At 29.8% G+C, this 23,593-nt stretch overlaps 5 protein-coding genes across 5 annotated transcripts; 1 reads left to right on the top strand and 4 right to left on the bottom strand.

Annotated features, from left to right (window-relative positions):
• Positions 1-695: 695 nt before the first annotated feature.
• Bma-bcc-1 (Uncharacterized protein) lies at positions 696-6,692 on the bottom strand (the record flags this gene model as incomplete). Its single annotated transcript, XM_043074213.1, has 18 exons — positions 696-736; positions 1,073-1,172; positions 1,275-1,420; positions 1,752-1,929; positions 2,105-2,289; positions 2,459-2,511; positions 2,677-2,768; positions 3,014-3,135; positions 3,418-3,595; positions 3,932-4,072; positions 4,184-4,393; positions 4,632-4,844; positions 5,066-5,119; positions 5,480-5,638; positions 5,766-5,845; positions 5,962-6,031; positions 6,200-6,258; positions 6,551-6,692. The coding sequence occupies 18 exons, from the start codon at positions 6,690-6,692 to the stop codon at positions 696-698; spliced, it is 2,223 nt and encodes a 740-aa protein (XP_042930147.1).
• Positions 6,693-7,944: 1,252 nt separating this feature from the next.
• Positions 7,945-8,228, top strand: Bm319 (Uncharacterized protein; the record flags this gene model as incomplete). Its single annotated transcript, XM_043074214.1, has 2 exons — positions 7,945-8,054; positions 8,138-8,228. The coding sequence occupies 2 exons, from the start codon at positions 7,945-7,947 to the stop codon at positions 8,226-8,228; spliced, it is 201 nt and encodes a 66-aa protein (XP_042930148.1).
• Positions 8,229-14,358: 6,130 nt separating this feature from the next.
• Bm318 (Uncharacterized protein) lies at positions 14,359-16,604 on the bottom strand (the record flags this gene model as incomplete). Its single annotated transcript, XM_043074215.1, has 4 exons — positions 14,359-14,542; positions 14,808-14,922; positions 15,132-15,267; positions 16,506-16,604. The coding sequence occupies 4 exons, from the start codon at positions 16,602-16,604 to the stop codon at positions 14,359-14,361; spliced, it is 534 nt and encodes a 177-aa protein (XP_042930149.1).
• A 2,763-nt stretch (positions 16,605-19,367) lies between these two features.
• On the bottom strand, positions 19,368-21,422 carry Bm7163 (Uncharacterized protein; the record flags this gene model as incomplete). Its single annotated transcript, XM_043074216.1, has 5 exons — positions 19,368-19,573; positions 19,850-19,937; positions 20,140-20,319; positions 20,764-20,934; positions 21,240-21,422. The coding sequence occupies 5 exons, from the start codon at positions 21,420-21,422 to the stop codon at positions 19,368-19,370; spliced, it is 828 nt and encodes a 275-aa protein (XP_042930150.1).
• Positions 21,423-21,971: 549 nt separating this feature from the next.
• On the bottom strand, positions 21,972-23,040 carry Bm7199 (Uncharacterized protein; the record flags this gene model as incomplete). The annotated part of the gene is made up of 5 exons (XM_001898717.2): positions 21,972-22,050; positions 22,236-22,337; positions 22,465-22,556; positions 22,684-22,747; positions 22,940-23,040. The coding sequence occupies 5 exons, from the start codon at positions 23,038-23,040 to the stop codon at positions 21,972-21,974; spliced, it is 438 nt and encodes a 145-aa protein (XP_001898752.1).
• Between the last annotated feature and the right edge of the window lie 553 nt (positions 23,041-23,593).

Below are 23,593 nucleotides of genomic sequence, written 5' to 3' on the forward strand. Positions count from 1 at the left end.
AGTGAAAATGATAGGCTTCAATCTGAACATTGTAATGACATTACAGATGTGTGTTTTCGTAAAAGTCCAGGGATCTTCCGAAAGAATCTGTAAGTCAGAAATGAGAATATTTTTGAAACTTTCTAAACATTATACTATCTACTTTGAGGAAAAAAAAGTTTTTCTAGGTAAGGACAATGGTAGATAACAACGAAATGCTTACTATAATAGAAACTTGAACACATTGTCACCCTTTTGAAACTTATTTTCGGAATACATCGATATCTTACGTCAAGTTATAAAAGTGATATCCTGAACTTTCATGCAAACAAGTCTGCAGCAAAACTTTGAGCAATGCAGATGTCGTTTTAAATAAATTTAAAAACTTGAAACTGAAGTACAAAAAGAAACGAGAAAGTAGTAAATGCATTTCTGGCTGCAAAGTGAAATGATTCTACCTTCATGTTTCTTTTTTCTCTTTGCAGCCAAAAGGTTTAAAAATAAAATCCAATGTTCATAATAAATAAATAAATAAAATCATTGGAAACATCACATTTTGTTGATGCGATACTAGTAGAATGAAAGATAAGAAGAATAAAGAATAGATCTGCTAGCAATGCAAAAAAAAAAAGAAATGAAATGGAATACATATCTTTGGCAAAAACATGAAAATTTTGTCACCATTAATTATGATATTTTCAAAATGATGAATTATTTTAAAATCGCATTCCATACATTCGTGCTGAACCACGCAATCCTTAAAAATTACATACATAAATATTTGAAATTGTGCTATAACTGTTTAAACGTAAAATCTGCCACTATTTTGAAAATGTTGGCTCTTCACTCAGTTGTTATATCTACGTGATCGGATAAATATCTGATCACGTAGATATAACAACAAAAATTAAAGATTAGTGGAAAACATTCCTATGTTTATAACGGAATGAAATGGCAGTCAGTTGACATTTTTAACATGACATTCACACGTCAACATTTTTACGCAAAATGAAATAAGGCAGATAAAGTATGGAAGTAGTTTTTATATACGGAAAAATTTGAAGAAATGAAAGTTATTTTTGGAATAACTCACTTAGAATGGCGTTGTAGATCTTTTTCCGAGCACCCATTGTTGAAACACCGATATCTTTTAGGTTCTGTTCGTCCAACAGCAAGAAAGCTTCCATATCAATCTATAAGTTGTGAATTTTCAAGTCCATATCATATATTCATAATATTTATTTACTTAATTTTTTAGAAAAGTGATATCGTAAGCATCAGTAATCGCTTCATACTTCTTGATCTCTAAATTGCGCAAGATATTCACTGCAGCCTAGTTGTGCAAGTACCATTGCTGGATCCACAAAAATGCGTATATCCCAAACAGAGTCATTTCCTATTAAAGGTGATGATTCGAATACTCCGGTAGATGCGGAAAAGTCTAAAACATATTAACTTCAGTGACAAATCATCTGGAAGAAAACTGGAAGAAACTCAGAACTTACCTGCATGTTTTTTAGACACAGGAAACGAATTGATATAAATTTTTTTTTTTTTAAATGTAAAATATGTTTTTTTTTTTTTTTTTTTAATTTCATGATTGAGTTTGATTAGAAAATGAGAAAGGATTAAGAAAACGATTTTGATCACTTTTTAAGTTAGGTAAAATAAATAGAAGGGAAGAGAAAGAGATAGAGAGGAAAGAAGATTATCTTTATAAAAAAAAAAAAGTGTAAAAAAGACGATAGGTGAAAGACGATTAAAATCTTTACTCGTTCCGACACTAGTAATGGGTCCTTGTAATTGATTTGATTGAAAGAGGTGCAAATTATGAGATGATAAAGATCCAATTAACGAATTGGAATTCGAGCTATCCTGATGATCATCACCATGTTCATCCTCTTCCAATACAGATGCTAAGCCTACTGAAGGCGTTATCGAACGATGAGTCTAAAAGGAATAATATTTTGAAATTTAACAAAAACTACGAAGTAATTCTATTGGATAGTTTTCTTTTTTTGAATTGTAGTAGACTGCAACATTATACCAATGAATATTATGGGAATAAGAGGGATAATTGAAAATTGGTACAAGAAATTGATTAATTTAGAGTGAAGTTACATACCGCATTTTCCATCAGATTTTTTTCCTGTTGTGTGCTTGATGGTCCATCATACTGACTTACAGTATTATCAAAAAAGTTCAAACTGCTTCTCAAAATATCTGCTGGCAATGAATTGCTAAAACCGTATCCAGCCCAAAGATCAGTAGGCTGTCGCACTTTAGCTGGATTAGTGCCATTGTACACAGCTGAAAATATAATGACCAAAACATAAATTGATATTTATTGTTCAATATTTCTGAGAAGTCTCTAGGATACTAATGTATGAGTATATATGTATGAGAGTTCTAGAGCTATGTAGTCCTTTTTCATAAGGTAAATATTGAGGATTAAATGGAATTTTGGAATAAAACAAACCGCAATTTGCCTTGAGTAGTAATTGTTCTCTTGTTGCGAATCGCTCATTTCCACTATAAAAAGAACTTCATTTCACTAATATTTTCATTTTTATGTGCTTTTTTGAGCTTCACTTTGAGCCTTACTCTAAAATATTAGAGTGAATTTTAGGTCTTGAAACTAACACAACTGCATGAATGATACAGTCGTAGAAGAATTTCCTGAAAAGGATGACTTACCTCCTGAACATATCAATTTGCTTGATTCCAGCAAGTAAAGAATGAGCGATTGGAGAATCATCTGGGTTCGGAGTTATTTGGGTGTATCGATTCTGCAATTAAATTTTAATATAGTAAAAAGTTGTAAAACAAATTCAGATACATCGTTCGACGTTAATTCCTTACAAATTAATAAACTTTTATTTGTTCGCGTGACAACCATAAAAAATATGAGTAGAAATGCAACTTGAAATTTAAGACTGTGAAAAATAGGATGTATTGAAATTATAAAAAAAAAAAAAAACAATTTTTACGCTTATGTAAACGAATTTAAGTAAAAGATAAGTTTTAAACATACAGCGTCTGCTGTTGGTACATCAAGCAGAGCCTCAGCCAAGCGGCATTGACCATCAAAGTTACCAAGTGTCGGCTTGTGCAAAGAGTTTTGTGTGGAAATGTATAAAGTTTCTATGTTGGGGCCTAGTTTAAAATTAATATTAAATGAAATTGTGAATATTCTACATGAATTTGACTATCTTAATAGGAACTATTCTTTTTCCTAATTCGCTACGTAAAATCATTCTTGTTAGCAATTTTTACATTCAAGATTTGGGCTAAGGAATAAATATGACAAAAGGTACGAGAGAGAGAGAGAGAAAAAAAAAAGGAAATTAATAGAATGAGGAGTAATTTCCCTGTTTCGTTTCAATGAGAAAACTGATTCTAACATCGTCAGAACGAGAATTCTAATTGAAAACATACTTAATAAATTTTGCGCTTCAGTGCGCATATTTTCAATGAGCACTGATATATGACCATTCTTAAAGAATTCGAATATGTTCGGGACAATATTCAAGCTATTTTGAACCAAATTTAGGATTCGTTCACGCGCTTGATACAGCATGCATATATTCATCTCGCTGCTACTTAGCGCTACGAGCTGAAGAAATAATACTTTTATACATGCTTATATATTACTTTTATCTCTGTCTACTCTACCATCGTATACCTAACTTTTACGAATAACTCTTCAATCATGTGGAATATAAACGATATATATCCTGCATGACTGAAAAGCAAGATGTAAAACGGAGGTATCATAGACTTTACCATCATTCTTTATCAAGTATTTCTTGGCATGATATTGAACACTGCTAAAATATATTTGAATCTGGTCAATCTTCCAGAAAGGTGCATATTGAAAAACTCATACCATATTTTAAGGAAAATTCCAAACAATCATTTTGCTGAAATAAGGATAAATAGTTAAACTTGCCGTAGCATTATTGACGGTTCGACTTTTGCGCCACTTCTCATTGACGGTAATGCCGAATTTTGTTTCAATCAAAGTTTTGTCAATCAAATCGTAGTTGGATTCCAATATTCGATCAAATTGTACTGCTACAGGTAGTAAACCCTAGAAATATTCTTAACAATATAGCAATTGCGTATGATACATGCACAAACACTTAACAGATAAATTTTCATGAACAGAACAAGTTGCACAACAGAATGCAGGAAAACTTACAATAATATATTTTCGTGCAATCAAAATACCAGCAATTGGACCAACAATAAATAATTCAAAACCATTTTCAACAGTATTAGACTGAATAATATGAGTTGAAGTTTGTTGAGTCAACCATTGCATTTCCTCTTTCTTAGACTTATCGCGTAGTAACAGTTCAAGACAATTATATGCATTGATAACTGTATGACAAAGTAGACCATAATCATTCTGCAGCATTTTTTTTTTATTGCCATAATCATATATTTTTTATTATTTATTATTTTTATTATTTTTTTTTTATTATATGTTTATCCATTTTTTAGAGGGAGTTGAATTTTTAAAGTATAAACATATAAGATAATTAAATATGTATTATTGAAGCTTAGAGGAGACAAACAAGTAATATGAATAGAAATGATTAAATGCTTTTGATAAAAGATAAAAAAAGAATGATGTAAAAATACACCTGTAAGTGATACATTTTAGCAAGAATCATAATGGCTTTAACCATTTCTACTTCGTTTTGTTCGATTCCTTTCAAAACACATTTCATTTTACCATTTCGTTCCTCACGTAAACTAACAAAGATATCCGAATGCCCAATGTTTCTTTGCAATTCTTGAAAAGAATAACGGCATGTGTTCGGCAATTCGCATACAATACATAGTGGTGATAGTTTCTGGAAAGGAAGGAAGAAAACTAATGTATATTTATAGCATCACTAACAATACTAATATATGTAAACATTTAATTAATATGATAAATCAAAAAGAATAATTGATTGATAAATAAGCTTAATAGATGGAATTACAAATTTCTATTCAAATATATTGACATGCACTATAACATGAAAGATCCTAATAATTTAAAAGTGTCGTAGGAAACAAAATGATGACTTACTCGTAATCGTTGTCGTGCTTTTTCTACTTGTCGAACTGTTCCAGATACTGATACCTGATCAGAACTATCTTCAGCTATTTATTAATTGTAATATAACGATGATATTAATTAAGAAAAAAAAAAGATTTACTTCGCTTAAAAAAAGAAAAAAAACAGCAGTATAATATAAAGCACTGATATGATAATAAAGCTTAAAGCAAAAAATATTTTGATAGAAACAAGATGGAGATGTCCATAATTCTTAGAGTGGACTGATGAAATGACATTCATGTACCAAACAAGTATTTGTTGTTCGTCTGTTGTAGACAACAACTACAGTGAATTTCTCTAATCTTTTCTTTCTTTCTTTTTTCTTTGTTTGTAAATTTTGACACGAAGATTATCTGAAAGGAACGATCTCAATAATGATAATACCTGATTGTTCTTTTCCATATCATGAATTCTGTTTGAATCTGGGAAATGAATATGACACATTGTATCACGCATAATATCCTGAGTATTTTTACCCTTTCGTCCTATTATTTTGGAATGATCACAGTGTGGTATTTCAATCCTCAGTGATATTTTATCGCGCTATAAAGTAGCTTTTGTAAGCGAAGAACAATAAAAATATAATGACTTTTAAGTGTTTCACTAACGTGAGAGTAGAGGAATGATTAAGGAAGAGAAAGTGTGAGGTAATCTAAATGGGTGACCTTACCTTTATTCTGAGTGTAGACGCAATCAACTGACGGGCGCAATTAACTTGTTCTACTGTACCAAACATTTTGACATAAGGATCTGGAAAGTATAGTGCTTTTTTACACAATTATAATTTGGGAGACGAAACTATTTTCTTTGGCTTCTCGTAAAATTGGACATAATTTGGGAAACATTAACTGAGAAAGATTAACTACCTTTTTTCGTCTTTGCACCAATTTTCAAACGACTTGGCCAAGAGATAACAGCACCAGAGAGTTCAGTAACCTGAAAAAAACCATGTAAAAGCGGTAATTTACCGCCAAATATTTGAACCATCGATGAATGGAGTGTATTAATTAGTTAATCTTTCTCAGATTAAAATTCTTCAGAAATCTTTTTCTTTTTTTTATTCGAGCTAAACTTTCAGTATAAATACTATGAAAACAAACTTACTTTTTGAAAGAATTCTTCTGCTGATGGAAGGAATTTCTCGGACCCGTATAGAGGCTCACCTGAAATGTATAATTTTAATTCTCAATTTTAATTTTAATTAATATTCAACATTTATTGACGTTTACAAATTGATCAGTAATTGTCATCAAATCTTTTCACAACACTTATTTTATTCAGTGTTTTATAATTAAGCTACCACCAAAACATTCTGTACTGACTAAGGGAATGATACTGATTGTATGGAGATTTTCAGAAAACGAAACAAAACTTATCCCAAATTTTGAAAATTTTAAGTCTCAAAAGTCTTCTTTGCCTATATTTTGAAATTAAAGGTGAGATTTTCAAACTAACCCGTGATCATTGATTCTAATCGTTTACGATCAACTTGTATTTGTCCCTCCACTTGGTCATCTGAAATTTTGTCTTGGGTTGTTAATCGCGTGCCTTTTGAGATCCCTTCAGCTGCTTCATGTACCCGTTCTTCTTCACTCATTTATATTCAGAAAACTGAATAATCATACTTCAGAATAACTGTGAAATGTTTAGAGCAAAGAAAAAACAACAAAAAAACGTCCATTGAAATTGTTAAACTTCAATGTTAAATGGTATTCAACCTCACTTTTTCTTTAAAAGTACAAAAAACGGAGCTATTATGAATATCAATATTTAGAAACATTGTTTTACATTTATGACCCTCATTTAAGAGCTCGGAACTAAAGATAGCGTAATGATAGTAGCTAAGAACGAGAAAAACAGAAAGAGAGAGAGAGAAGGAGCAAATAATTAGTTTTAGACCTACTTACGCACTTTACGTATGCGTATCACAGACCATGAAAAAGCAAGTGGGCTGGAAACGAGCGATTGTGGTAAATGGTCTGAAAGGATGACAGGTAAGTTACAAGTGTAACAAAGGCAATTGTTATACAATAAACAGTACAGTATTATTGAAAAAAAATTTTTCTGTTTTTTGGAAATATGCTTGTGTGAAATAAATTTGAAACATCTGAGAGTTCTTGGAATCATTCCGTGAATTAATTCATGATACGACACGCCCACAAGTTAGATAGATAACAATCGAACAAGATTGTATACTGGAAACAGATCGTACTTCTTGCAACAAGTACTACAATGCATCATTACATAACTTCTTTTATTCAGTTTCCATCCTGTCGAATAGTAGTGATGGCTTGAAGATGATTTATATCTATCAGATTATCAGTTAAAATAAACATTGACATTAATGATTCTACAAACAATGTTTTAAGAATGGAAAACTTCTGCTTACAGCGCTTCTGTCGTTTTTTATCAAAAAAATAGAGGTAATAAAAAGTAATGAGGATAAGTAATTGATAAGAGATGAAAGAGAATAGTTGAATCCGATCAAAATAACTAAAGTGGATATTAGAGCGGGAGCGGTGAGCGTTGTATAGGGAGAAAAGAAAGAGTATGAAAAACGGGGACTGTTGAGTTGAATAGGGGATGCCAACCGGTTGTGTCACCTTTTTCTGAAGTTTTATTGTCGTGTCTTTTCGCGCAGCTCGCGCAAAACTGCGTTGTAGACATCTTGAAAAGGCACAACAAGAGGAGGCCGTCTAAATTACTCCTAATGTTAAATGTTAATTAATGAGTTGCTTTCTTTTAAATCATTACTCCCTTCGTAACACTTATTTCTTTAACAAAACTTCTACATCCGTAACCTTCTCTCTATAAGTATAATTTACACTTTTTACACAGTTCACTCCTCAATGACGCTGTTGATAACCATCCATTGTTGGGAAATATTTTGTGGATTTCGGAAAAAAAAAATGAAATGCGATTCGAGATGCAAAAGTTCAAGTTGGCTTACCTTTCATTTGTGAGTGAGATTTTTTATGAGGTTTTTCCTGTTTTACAAATAATAAATTCTCTTTGATTAATAGTACCTGATTAAATTTTCAGGTCACAACAAGGTACAAGAGTCACAAGATACTGCCGAAAAGACCGACAAAGATGTGATGATCCAAAGCTTTCTGGAATACAATTGAATTAAACATAATAACCATTTGATGATTAATTGGTATAGTCATTTAAGTGCTTTACAACCCAATAAACCTTTCTCATAAGCCTTATTTAAAATTTGTAAATAAATCATCATCATCCCACAACTTAAAAATATAAAAGAAATATTGAAACTTGAAGATAAGCACATTCTTTTTTTTTCTCTCTCTTCCTCTTTATTATGATATTTCCATGATTTAAATAGCGTCAGTAAATTGTCATTTAATGAACGAACCACTCTGATACGTTTGTCCTATATGAACAACTCAAGGAAATAAATGACACGAAAGAAGCCGGTAGCAATGTAACACTTTTATCCCATCTCCATTTCTATACCCGAAAAGTATTTTGTTCTATTCAGAAAAAAAAAAGGTATATTGTTACTTTTTCAGTAAAATATTTTTCCTCTCCTATTTCAAGTTCAAATTTTCAAACTTTTTGAAGTTTAATTGTTGAAATTAGCTAGGTTATTCATAAGAAGTATTATAATTAGCTGCATCAGATTTTATTTCTAACTTTTTGCTTTCGTTTTAACACTAAAAATTGAGCCTATTCAGATTCTATGTAATATATATATATATATATATATATATGAATGGTTGAAATAAAATTTACTTAAGCAAGATTGAAGTAAGGAAACTGTTGGTTGTTGATTAGAAATTTAGCAGCCTTGTACTACTCTTTGGCTAAAACTTTTTACTTGCAAACATGAAAAGAAAAAATGCAAGAAAAACTGCTGCATTTTTAAAATATAAATTGAACAAATCAGTTGACAATGCCTAACTTGAAATTGTTGGTCATTCTGCAGCAGCAGCTCCTTGTTAATAATGAAAAAACTTTTATCCTTAAATTAAGCTTTTTGTCTTTAGTTCTAAGACAGCAAATTTCAAATGCTAATGTCTTCAATATTTTAAAATTTACAAACTTTAGATGTTATTAGAAAATTTGTATTAATTAAATGTCCCAAAAAACTTCTGCTTCGGAAAATATTACAGATCAACTTATTGCACAAACGATTTCGCCTATGATTTAATTTATAAATAATAAGAATTAGAGCTTATTTTAAAGTATCACAAGAAGAAAACCATTTTTCTTCGATTCAGATTCAGTTCAATATATATATTATATACTTTACGAGGAATAATTGAATTATTAATTGCTGTCTTGAATGATTTGCCAGCTCCATTCTGATTGCAATTATTTCGAAGAGTTCAACAGTAATTCCTCAATTTTCTGGAAAATCGTTTTATTAAGGAAAAAATTTCTTCTCCTCTTTGTAGAGAAAATATCAAATAAGAAAATCCTTATTAAGAAAATAAATTAAAATTCAAAAAGAAATAACGCTTACGAAAATCTTGCATTAATTATACATTTGTAGAATTCACGCAATTTTCAATGTTTTTTTTTTTCTTTTTTTCTTTGCTGGAAGATCTTTTAAAATCTCAGATTAATAATTGGCTCAGTGACAATGTGGTAGCATTATTTGCATCAGAAACATGTCGTACTGTAAGTATATCAGTTGTTTATAATTCATTCAAAACTTCTGAATATACTTGGAAAATGTAATTCAGAAAAAAAAAGAAAAATCAGAAGAATTTCAGCTTCATTTTTTTTTTCGAAATATTAACAAAAACTTGAATCATTTTTATATCACAAATAGAATTATTTTGCTATTTTACAAATACCAAATTTTGGATGATTTTTTTTCACAAATTGAAGTTCACTTTGAAAATTGTACCGAGTTATTTATTTGGTTCATATTATCAGGTCTGACCTGAATTGAACTTCCAAATGGATATCCGTTTCTGAAAAGTATTTACTCAGAACAATAGAAGCAGAAGATCAATGTCAACCAAGCTATCATCCACAGATGTCCACGAAGCAATCACTGACGTAGATAACGAATTCACCAGTTGTATTAACAACATTCGCTATATTATGCATATTTTTTGTTATCGTTAATGCAATTGCGCGCAATGCCTCAGTCGTATTCGCCCTCGTGTTATCTAATGCATTGCTTGGAATAATACATCCATCTATCATTAGTGATTATTAAATAATAATTTTAGTGTCTTAAACTATCAAAAAAAGAAAAAATAGCGATTACATAATGATTATCAGTTTCTCAATGAGCGTTAATTACAAATACTTATTGTTATTATAGTATTAATTAGTATTAACAATATTTTTACAAATCATTTTCAACACTTTTTATATTATTTTATCATTACGACTGCATCGGTTGAAATTTGCAAAGCTATGGACATGTTTTCTTCTACACATAGTTTACACTATTTTTTTTTAATTTCAAGCAAGACAAATGCTGCCATCACTTTTTGTTTTTGATAAAAACAAATCTTGAGATATTCCAATTGATTACTTAGCTACAAAAAAGAAAAAAAAAAGCCAAATAAAGATATTAGTTTCAGAAAAAAAAAAAACCAACACATAAGAAACTCAAGGATTATCATCAATGATCCAGTATATCACTGCAGTATTTTCACTATTTATCGATCCTAAAATATCTCATAACTACAGCATACCTAGAAACAATGCTATTACTGATAAAATGTGATCAATTACTGGTCGGTCATTTTCTCTTTCATAGATCGTAAAGACATCCGTTAAATTATTTATAATTAACGTTAACTCTACACTCAAGAATTTTAATTTTAATTTAAAACGTTTAAATGTGTTAGATCGAAAGCTGCTAACTGGTTAGCTTCAAGAAAATATGATAAACAAGTAAATTAATTTTAAGATATATCGGTTTTTAGCTCACACAGAACTGCGTAAGAGATAAAATATATTCTTCGAAACTATATTTCATTCTTTAGATATTTTTTCCCTGTTATGTATATTTAGCAAACCAGACAGTAAGATTTTTTTTACACTCAGAGTGAAATTTTTTTTATTTTAAAACCACAGTTTTCTTAAAGAAATTTCAAAATTTCTTCAGGAAATAATAGAATTCTTGAGAAGTATATGTTTTCTATGAAATTTTCTCCTTCTTTCAATTAACTAAAAATTTCTGAAAATTCTAAACTGTCCCTTCGGTATGGAAAAAACATGAAAAGATTGATTGTTCATTCTTTCTTAAAAACAGAGATTGGCATTCTTTAAAAAAGCAAATAGCAACATCAGAAAACCTTTTGCAGCATGCTGTTGAGTTATTAAAACGATTTATTATATACATAATAAAAATCAAAATCGTGCTCGATTTATAAGTTGTTTTTTTAAGTATTATTTGGAGTTAGCTGCAACAAATGCCAAATGATCGAAGACACTTCATTTAATAATATTTAAGCGTTTTTTTGTAAATTTATTTGCTTAATTGTTTGCTTTCTCTTAGATAGACTTTTATGATATTTGCTTTATCAAATAAACGTAGTTTTTAATGCTTCATTATTTCGAAATAAACAAGTTCGCCTTAAATTAATTCAAATTCATGGAAAAAAAGTGCTTCAACTATGAGCATCTAACTTTGAGTCTTTCACCTATAAAAACAGGCTCTATCATCTTATTTTTATTACTCCATGATCCTACTTCCATCAGTCTTACAAGGTTATTTAAAATTGCTATAGTCATCTTACTTGTTGAAAGTTGAACAAGCATGATAAGATACAAGTCAGTTGGCTGAATTTTCATTTTATTCACACATATATCAAATGACAAATTCTTACATCACCACCATTTATTATTGTTGTTCAGTTAAATTCAGATTTTTTCGTATGGTTGTTTACTATTAATTTTAATTGAAAACTTTCACAATACGATGAAAAGAAATTGGGAATTTTCAGTACTACCAAATTTTCGGTAGTTTTTTGAATCATATTCCATCCATTGATTGTGTGTGTTATTAACTTATCAATCACCAATACTTTTAATAATGCCTTAATAATTAATAATTAACTGATTTCACTTTTTCATGTTTTCCTCATCAGTAATCTTTTGCTTCGCCTGATCACTCATTTAAATTAATCACATTGTACATTATTAAGAAAACTGATCCATGCCGAAGAACAACTTTCTAAATTTCGAGCAGACTTTCTGTTTAGCTAACTGAACGTGTAAAGAAATGTTTTCCTTTGCAACTATAATCTAAATTACTTAAATTATAATTCCTAATCATAAAAATCAATTTAATCGAATCATTTCTAACAACGTCCTATTAATTTGTTACTTAAAGTGAATACTTCAATTACTGTTATCGTAAATTCTCATTTCAAAATTAGTGCAAAGCCGTATTAATTTGTAAAATAATTCCGCTGAGTATAATGAATGCTTAAATGCTTATTGATTTCTTATATGAATACAGTTAATTTGACCTCTTTCTGTTCATTTTTCAATCATTAGCCGCTATGTGATTTTTACATCGAATTGTATGAGAATGTAATTGTTTAAAATAAGCTAATTGAAATGATTTACCAAATCAAACGAAAATGATAATTGTAGGACAGAAAAGTTGGTGGAAAAAAATGATAACAAAGGTTAACCATAAATAGTAATGAAACCAATACAATTGTTAGGACAGATTACTTTTGTTACCTGGTTTGGAAGTTAAATTGGGAGTAAGTGGTTGAAAAGTTCATAGGATGAGCTATGTATGTATCATTTTCCACTTCTTCGAGCACATACATTACCATCATTATTTAGTTAAAAAAACCATCATTATTTAGTTAAAAAAACAAAAGAACAAAAAAAAAAAACAAAATTTTCAGTTGTTGGATAACAAAAAGTAATACATCAAAAAACAACATTCATCTCTTTATCATCTTCATTTTTCACTTCTCTTTTCTTTTTAATCTTTTTTTGTTCTTTTGCTTTTAATCATATATCATTTTAAAAAATTGAAGTATTTATGTTAATAATTACTATCACTGCTTTCTTTAATTGTATTACTCAAAAGTTGAATTACTCATAAAGAGTAAAAGTAATTGAGTAATTTAACAGAAGAGAATGATATTATACTGTGGGCTTTCTGACGGTATTATTTACACAAAATTTATTAAATTTAAAGATGATAGATTGCAATTGTATTATATTTTAAATAATTATGCTTTTGACTTTTCTTTCCAACTGATTATCTACTATTTTGAAAGTTTACAACAGATTAAAGTATGGAAAGCTTATATTTGCCAAATTTTCAAATTGTTCAGAAAAAAAAAAGCATTAAAAATGGTATTCTTTTTATAATGCAATAAATTTCATTTACAACTGACCAATTTGAAACACACTCTTAAATATTAAGTAATAACTTTTCCAAACGATTACAGATATGATAATAATGATATTATCACTGAGTCATTGCTGTTTATTTCGTAAATTCATTCATGGATTATATTGATTTTCTTGACTAGCCAACTTATAATTTATTCTCTACAAATTAAATTTGACAATTATCTTTCTTCATCTCTTCTGAACACACTACACATTCTATTTCTAGAAGGTTTTGTTTCCTTTTTTAATCAATGAAAAATGTCCGGCGTTAATATGGAACTAAAGGAAATTAATAGTATACAACGTACTTAGGAGAAAATTAATATTAAATTATAAAAATGCTTTTCCTCCAAAAAGTTGTCTGCCATACTACATTCAGGTTTTTCTCCTTGGGAAAAAAAAGGAAATTGCTGAGAGAAATATTGCCAATAAACTTTTCATTATGAATTTTTGAACTTTTTTCCTTCTAATGTTTAAAATTTTTTGATAAATTAAATTAATGTATTTTTCAATGAAAATTACATAAGCAATTGTATAGAAACAATTATTTCAATAATTTTATAGACGAGGTAAATAATTGAACATCTCTGTAGATAATGCTTTAAAAAAAAAGAGAGAAGAAGTAACTAACGAACGGTGATTTATTTTTGTAGGCATTTGGTAAATTGTAGAAATTTTATTAGAAAAATTTTACTATGTAGAAAAAAATTTAATTAATAAAAAACGAATGGGTCGGATCAGTTCACACTGTACTTATTCGTCATTTTCTCATTACACATTTTCTCATTCAGTAAAAGAGAACTTTACCACATTTTTTAAATCAAATTATTCAAAAATTTTATTAAAATTCAAGAGATAAATTAAAATTTTACTAAAGATTATGTTTAGGCAATATGAGACATTTAAGGAGCACTGAGGATACATTGTATTGTGTTAATAACTAATGGAGGTTCGCCAGTTTCCCACTGTCTTAGTTTATTACAAACTAATGGTATTGATACGGTTGCTGGTTGAATATTTATAAAATTCAGTTGATTCACCGTTATACCAGCCATCAATTGCAACGCTGGTGCTACTGTTGGTTGTCTACAATTGAAATTCCAATTGGAGTATTTTAAATACCAACTTAAATTTCAAAACAAATTTTTGTTCAGTTCTTTAGCATGAATTCTTATTCAGATATTCAGTCTTAATCTTAATTCTCTTTTTAAACTCATTTCCATTTCTACTATCTTAAATTCATTTCTAATTAGAATTTTAAAGCATAAAATAATTTTGCTTTATCAATTCATTACATGTATTTAGTGGATTCCTGTATTTTAGAAATAGAAATAACTTAAAAATTTCTTACGAGCAAGTTGCAATGGCTAATGCGCGACAGGTATTGCTGCTGTAGATGAATGACATTATGCCATTCGATAGATTTGTGTTATTTGTTGGTGACACCAGCAGTGGTTGACAGCAAACTGAAAATTTTAGAACTATATGAAAATATTTAGTTTTATATTGTTATTATGAGAGTAGTCTGAAATGATTAGTCCATCATAGCGTCTAATACCAGTCTGTCGATTTTTGAAAGAGATCTCTGGTATCAACTTCTTTTTTTTGTCAAACTTGTATTCGATTCATTTACTAACAGCTGATCAAATATGACTTTAAAAAAAGGAAAACATGCCAGGAGGAGATTGAGTTGGTGGTTGAAGTGGGGTTGGAGTTACAACTGGTGGAGTAGCTGCGCAAGCGTAAGCAACTGGTAATTGTATGGCTGCCAAAAGATTGATCGCACATACCGTTAACGGAAAGTTATTCAGCTTAAATGGAAATAGAATGATGTGAATTTATATTATTTCAAGTTATTTGAAATCAATTATAATTTTTATAATATTACATTGATATGATGCATTAAAGTTTAAGCTCAAGAGGTTAGATTATTTAATCTTTTTAAATGTTAGGTATTATTTTCCAGTGTATATTGATTATTAACTAATGAAAGCTTAATGTATCAAAGAATAAAAAGTAGATTGATATTACTTTTTTTAATCTCATCGTTGAGATTAGAAATGTCCTGAAATTGAAACAAATATTAATAAGGCAGAATCATTATCAGGCTATTTGCCTTCTAGGTACAATGATTGATTATTATGATCTCTTAATGAGAACATTTACTGCAACCATTAAACAAAGTAAGATATAAGAGCGAAAATCGCACTGAACTCATCGTTATGTGTGACATTTTAGTTGATGCATCAATTTCACAATATTATGTAATATGCAGCTATTTTGCTACCGTTAAAATTGCTAATTTTTTCTAATATGAAAAAATTATTATTAATGGAATCAGCAGTTATAGAATATATGAACAAGCTAAGCCTAATTTTTGAAATTGACGGAAAGTGTCAAATTTTTAATGAAAGACTAAGTTTGTTAATATGATATAATCATGAAGCTTTAAATTATGCAATTCAAGATAAAACAAATGAAATGATAGCATGATGACAAACAAATAATGAAAAAAAAAATTGACAAATTGAAATTATTGAAATTAATAATTATGACCAAAAGTATCTTCCTCATTCTCATTTGAAATCAAAAAAAGAAAAAAATTACAATTTGCGCTACACTGAATTCTTTGGAAATTATTTTATTGGTTATTGCTAATCATTTAAGCGATCAAAATTATTTTATTTGATTTGACACTTGTCATTCACTAAATTGCATTCTGATGCACAAACATGAAAAGGATGATTTAAAAATCTGTTTTTATAAAAACTTTATTGAGACAGAACATGGAACAAGATTTTTCTGTAGATTTAGTTTTCTTCTTTGAACATGCGTACGGTATGGTGAGTTTTTTTTTCTTTTTTTTTTTAGAAAAGCTAACAAACTATAATCAACTGCCAAATCATTTCGATCCAATCTATTTGTTACTAATTGCGTATTCCAAGAACGATTTCAAATTTAAAAAAGAAATGAGTGCGAGAATTGAAGAAGTAATTACAGAAAATAGAATTTAATTTGAAAAGATATAAGTAATGATGAAAGAACTTACTGGTAAATTAAGATTAGGCGATATAATGAAAGGCGCAATGAAGTTATCCATAAATAATAGATAACATGAGCAGATACCTAGGAAGAGGATTGAACGCATCCGATTACCAAATACTAATTTTTGGGCATCACCCAAAAGTGATTTGAGGTCAGCATATTATGGGAGGTAGAAGATGACGTTTCATCCTCCATAGATATTTCGTATCGTTATTATGGGATTTAAATAAGATTTTCAAGCAAATAAAAATGACATATCTATGCCCTTGAATTATGTCATCGTTATTTATGTAGGATAACATTCACAATATATCAACAATGTTTACCATTTCTTTCACCATCCCTTGGTCTTTATCCTTTTTTCAATCTGCTTATCCTTCTTAACATATCGTAGCCTTATCCTTCTTTATGCTTCCCGTCACTTATCATTCTTGCAACCACTCTGCTCACATTTCATCTTTAACCCATTTTTTTTCTACGTCAAATATTTCATTTATTCCATCATTTTTATTTTCTCATTTAATATCTCATAAGGACAAGAGAGATTGCTATATTCCTCTTTTTTTTCTTTTTTTTCCTTCAACTAGTCCTTATTGAACGTCCTCAATACACAGCATTAATAATTATTTCATCTATTCGTTTATGTAGATTGTCGTGATTGTTCCGCTTTTAGTAAAAAAAAAAAAGGTATAATTGGGATGCAATCAATTAATGCTACAGTATGATAATCTTTACTTATTGTTGCAATTATTCGATAATGCAAATGCAATCTTTAACTCATCCATCAAAATGGCATTTAAAATTTTTGTTTTTAAGCTTTTTTTTTTGGTTCAAAATCTACCAAAAAATTTAAAAACAATGCAGGATTGAGAATAGTTGAACTATATTGAAGCACAAGAAGATATATGCTTTGCTGAAACGAAATTAAAAAATACTGCATCATGATAGACGGCTTGATTCAAATGATTTTTATTTAAATTCTATGAAGAAAGTCCAAAACATACAAAAAAGAGAATATTTCTATTTAATTATTTTTAGGGCAAAAGCAAGCAAGAAAATGGTGATTTGATTTTGCAACTGATACTGGCGGACAGGATCTCTCCGTTATACGGTACAGTCAATTTGATCGATGATCACTGTAAAATGTTTCCTATATGTATAAAAAAAATTTAGAAATTGATATAACCGTGTAGAGAGTAGAAGAAAATGATACTACTATTCCGGACCTGATAAAATTTATTTTTGCTTCAAATAAAACTATCATTTAACTATATAAAATTTTTTTCGACCATTTTTTGTTAGTATTCTGAAAAGTGCTTTTAAAATTGAATTTCAAAAGTTTGAACAATATTTAAAATTGACCAGATCTGCTGCAAATTTAAAGCTTCAAGAATTTTTTTCAAATAAGTTTTTATTCCAATTTTTACATGTTTTAATAAATTTAATTATCAACCATTTAGAAATCCATTAAATTATAGAAAAAAAAAACCTCTGAAATGTAGCTTATTGCAAATCCACTCCTTTCCTTGAATATTATTCAATTCTTTTATGAAGTTGATGTGATAACCTCAATCCAGATAAGAATATCTAAACAATTAATGAAATCTTGTCAGTAATATTCAGTCAATTCTAGCGAATCTTGGTATTATGATCATTTTTTTCTTTTTTTTTTTTTTTTTTTTTTTTTTAAAGATGACAAATAGGAATAGTTCTTATTTAAAATCCTTAGTAAGTTTTATCTTTTTTGCTACATTATTTTCAAAAACACTTTCTCCTAAATTTGTTTTAAAATCTTCAGCATATTGCAAGTGATAAATTTGAATTTTTTAATAATAATTGTATGCAATGTGCATTGGATTGATTTGAAGAACGTACGATTAAATTGTTTCATTTGAATCATACAATACTATGTAATATAGGGATGAGAAAATATTGCTGATGATATAGTATGAGGAACTCAGAAAAACAACGTTTAGAAAATAATTTTAAAAATCTATCGCCTATCCTGATTTATCTATCGCCGTTTACTCACCTATAATGATGCCAGTGTTGAACAAATCTTTGACAGTAGAGATGGAATTGTAATTTTTATTAACACAACTGAAAAGTCCAAAAAAGGAAACAGGTCAACAAAGAGTAATTGTGAGTATAAATTTGATTTAAGTTCTGAATTATCAATTTTTTTGAAAACTGAAGATGATATCATTGTATGCTTCAGGACATCTGATGAAAAATTTTGAAACAATTGTTGAATGAACGAAAAGTCATTATTAGAAGAATAATTACTATCTTCGTATCCGAAAATTTATCTCAGTCCAAATATTTTAAGGAAATCGAGAGATGAAAATTTTCTAGGTAAAGTGCAATATCATTTAATTATCACTTAATTTCAAGAATATATAATGCATAAACTAGATTAGTTCAACTAACAATTTCTTGTTACAACATTCCAGAGGAAATTTGTTGAATCAGATATTAGGTAAAATGAAAAATGCAATCTCTCGTAATTTCCAGTTTTTATGCACCGTACCATAAGTATTTCGAAGCCTATACTTTATGTCGCCCATGCAGTATAAACTCATTGGAATCGTGACAAAACTGCTAATTTATACTTGACAAAAACACAATATAAACAGTAAACAGTGTAATGTTAAAGTAGCTAATGTATTCAGCTTGTATTTGGCACAAATTATAAGAAAAACAAAAACACAAAGCTCGGAATAATTCCTGACTCAAAATACATGAACATTACAAATTATTCAAGGGATGTTCCTGTTAAATATGAAGTTGTTTTGAAGACCAAATTCAATTATTAAGTTGAACTATGTTAATTTAGTTGTATTTAAATTAAAAAAAAAAAAAAACATTAAGAAAAGCCACTAATAATGCGAACAACGGGATCAGCATTGGATAGTGTTAACACCAGTCGTTGACAACTTGATGGAAAATGATCGAGGGAATCAGAAAGGATGTGCCAGTCGTAAATATCTGATGCATGCCAAGTAACATACTGTGAAATTAGCGCAAGCGCTGAATCAGCTTCCTTTCTCTCGCAGCTTCCTTTCACTATCACTGCAGATTTTATAAAGAAAAAAAACTAAAATTTTAAATCAACAAAATATAAATTTTAAAAGCTGTTGTGAGATATATGACTAACTGTGCAGTACGTTTGGTGTAGATCGCCTGTCTTTTAGGAATTTATCACGTGATAGTATTTCTTCAACTTACCTGAATCTTTCAGAAATAAGTTTTATCTAGCAAAACTACTTAAATTTGTTTTAGACAAGATGTCTGAATCAGATTTTATTTCGATATATGTGAGAGATAATGCGATATTTTTTTTCTTACATTCTTCGCACTGCAAATAACATGACTGGAAAGAACAGAGTAGACCAAGCTCCCGTTCATACTTGCTTGTTTCTTTTTTAGTGAACACCTGAAAAAGATTCTTTTCCTGTGAATTTCTAAGCGAATTTTCCCTATTCTACTAAACAGAAGGAAAGGATATGAAAACTATTTTTTTTTTTTTTAAATCTTCAGAAATACATCCAAATTTAAGTGAAAATTAGCAAACTGGATTTGAAGCTATCTCATACTTAATACTTAGGTTTATTTTAAGAATACTATAAATAAACGACCTTTCCTGGAAATGCTCGCTCTCTGTTTTCGATATTCTTTAATGCTTCCAAGTGACACGTTTGATCACATTTCAGAAATGTTAGAGGCTCCGTTTTTTCCAGGCAGCTTCGCGCTTCCAGAAAATGATGCTTCTTGAAACGGCACAGGAAATTGGATGGTGAAAATACTCGAACTGCTGTCTGAAATTTTTCGTAAATGTAACCTTCGAGCACTTCAAAATTGAAACGAAAATTAGGGCATTCCTGCTAAAAATATGGTCATATAGTTATGGATTTTACAGAATTTGCGTGCGATCAGAATGAGATACAATTTAACTGAGAAAAATTAAAGGCAAAAGGGGGGTGAAAGAGAAAGCAAATAGCTTCTGACTGAAATCTAAGTTATAATGAAAAATTTACTCTACTTCTTTTTCTATTCCCACATGTTGAAATAGCCCATTCATCTAATCATACTAAACCAAAATATTCTTAATATTATTAGTATTACGAATTTGATAAGTGATATTTCCTGATGGAAGATAGCGGAAGGAGCTAGTGTACTACAATTCATTGGTCATTTTCCCATTTACACTCAGAGAGAAAATTTTCGAAACAAATGAATTCCTATAAAAAGTAGAAACTGGCCTGATCGTTACATTCATTAATGTAGCATTGAGTGCGCTGTTCTGATATATTGCAGTAAGTAACGAATCCAGCACGATCCAATACTGCAGGATGCAAAGGAAAGTCATAAAAATCAGTAGTGCTTAAATTGAACTCATGTTCAAAAACACTCTTCCACTCATCATTGCAGTCCTGCAAATTGAATATTCGTAAGTTATACCACATCAGTGAGATGTAATTGAAGAATATTATAACCTGACAAATTAATGTCATGCAATATTTTACAACCATACAAATATATATGATGGAATTCTTGACATCCTATATCTCATAATATGAAAATCTTCAGTTAAACAGATTTGAATTTAGATACATGTGGTCAATTAAAAAAAAACCTAGCATGATGGTGCAAGTATAACTTCTCCTGTTATCATTTAATAATACTTTTTATTGATATCTTACTTCCTACCAATCAACCGAAAGACTCTTAAAGTTACCTGGAAACACGTAGCATCAGTGGAATTCACCTCAGAAACATACATAAAGTCGCGCTTCCATCGGAACTGATTACTAAGCTTGAACCGCCCAATGATAACAGTAATGATAAGTAAGAAGCGGCTGAATGGCAATGTACATATTGGTGAACTAATAATGATCATCATCAGCGCAATGTTCACCATCCAACGGACTGCTCCCCTCCTCAGCGATGTAGGTCAATCCCCAAATGACGCCCATCATGCGCTTCAAACCCAATTCTTGTCATTCATATTCATTAAAATATGTCTATTCTATCTTAACCCTCATTTGCTCAAAAATATTATGTAACTTCTTGTGCAATACAAAGATCAACGGACTATAAGAATTCCATGCACATAATTAGTTGGAAAGGTCTTTGATGACAAGCGGTCAAAGATATTTTCAAAGCACCCAGCAAGCCAAGGAAAAATCACCAGATGATGCCCGTTGAAAGACTATTTGTCCACCAACTACTGGTGGATTAAACGAACCATACACTTCGTTCGGCAACTCAGGGCAGCCGTATGACGATGAAAAATTTGCCATAGAAAAACCTAGCGTGTTCCAAAGAAAAGTGATTTTTAATCCCGACCGTCACAACATTCGGAAACTCAAAATAATCTTTATCAATAATTAAATATTGCTATCTATATGGCAGAACACCAGATATTTTACATTAGTAAGAATACAGAAAAATAGATTTTTCGAATCAGTTAGTGTGTTTCCTTAAACTTCGGGTTCCATAATGATAGCTTCTGTTTTGTTGTCGAATAAGGGTAATACTTCCGATTTCTGAAAAATTTTTTTACTTCATCATTAGTTAACAACAAACCTAGACCAAAATAAGTAAGACACAAAGTTATAATCTATTGTGAAAAGCGTCCTCAAAATTCAAAACCATGCAAAGCAACCGAAAACTAACCTTCTCAATAAAAACTCTATGGGAAGAGCAATAATAAAATATTTCTAACACCTACTCCAGTAAAGTCAAGGTCTCCTCATGATCCAACATCCACTTCCTCTGCTTTGGAGGATTCTGAACAGGAGTTTCATCGGTAATATGATGCAACCACATGTGCCTATGAAAGTATGAGTCTAATAAAACTGAACATGGACCATTCAAAACGTTTCAAGTCTTAATTTGGACAATAGTACAACAAAATTGGACTTCGGATGATGTACCAGACCAGAAATGGGAAAAATTACCATTCAGCAGGAATCTGAGAAGCGTCGTAATCAAGCCACACATGTTCTGGATATTCGACCCAGCGATTTCGGGGCATAAAATATGAATTGTCCTTGAAAATATATGGAAAATTTAATGACTTAATACTGACTTCAATTACTCAAAATTGATTAAAGAATTATGAAAATGAAAAAAACTAAAAAAAAAATTATGATCGGAAACAAAGTGGTCCAACTAACTTCGTAGTATTTATTGCCGAATTTATCTTCCCCCATGAATTTCCCAACTCTCGTTTCATCCATCCTAAACAGAATAGAAATATCGAAAAAACAGTTAAAAACCACAAAAAAAAAAAAAAAAAAAAAAAAAAAAAAAAAAAAAAAAAAAACAAGACGGTAAATATTTGAATATGGAATACCATAAATGAGATCTATTCCACTGTCAGCAACTATCTAATAACACACAATTACAGTAAAACATTCTAGACATGCTTACAAATAACGTTTCTTCGTGAAACCAATCCATCCACCACAACCTTTAACTATTTGGAAGAATTTTGTCCATACTTGTAAACCAAGAATCTCTTTCAAACTCATAAGAATCTAAAAAGACATGGCACATATATTAAACAAAATACTACCGCGGAAAAGCAAAGACCCTCGAAATTATGCGATATGAATAAAAACCGCACAGTACGAGTAGGAAATCACTAGTTTACCCAAAATGCATTAAATCCACGAAAATTAACTCCACTCTAGTCCAGTTTTTAATACTGCATGAGTCACGATTCTGAAGAACGTCAACTAGAAACGAACGCATGTTTACATTATGTTGATAATAGCATACAGAAGAGATGCCAGCCCAATAATGCACAGACTAACTGCATTATTAGTGCAATGCATCGAATGCTTACGGCGCCACTGATCATTAAAATCAGTCAAATTTTTTCGAAAAAAATTCATGATATGAAACACATCATGACACAATTTTTTCCTTCCTTCTCTCTCAAAAAAAGAAAAAAAAATTCCAGTTCTCTTCCTTCCCCTTTAAATTCAAAATCGAAGATTCGAGTGATTATGCATCATCAACTCTACGAAACTTCAAGTCACAATAAGATATAAAGAAAGTGGAAAGCCAGTGAAGTGCACG

Source organism: Brugia malayi (assembly GCF_000002995.4).
Source record: "Brugia malayi strain FR3 genome assembly, contig: Bm_v4_ChrX_scaffold_001, whole genome shotgun sequence".
Classification (NCBI taxonomy): Eukaryota; Metazoa; Nematoda; class Chromadorea; order Rhabditida; family Onchocercidae; genus Brugia; species Brugia malayi.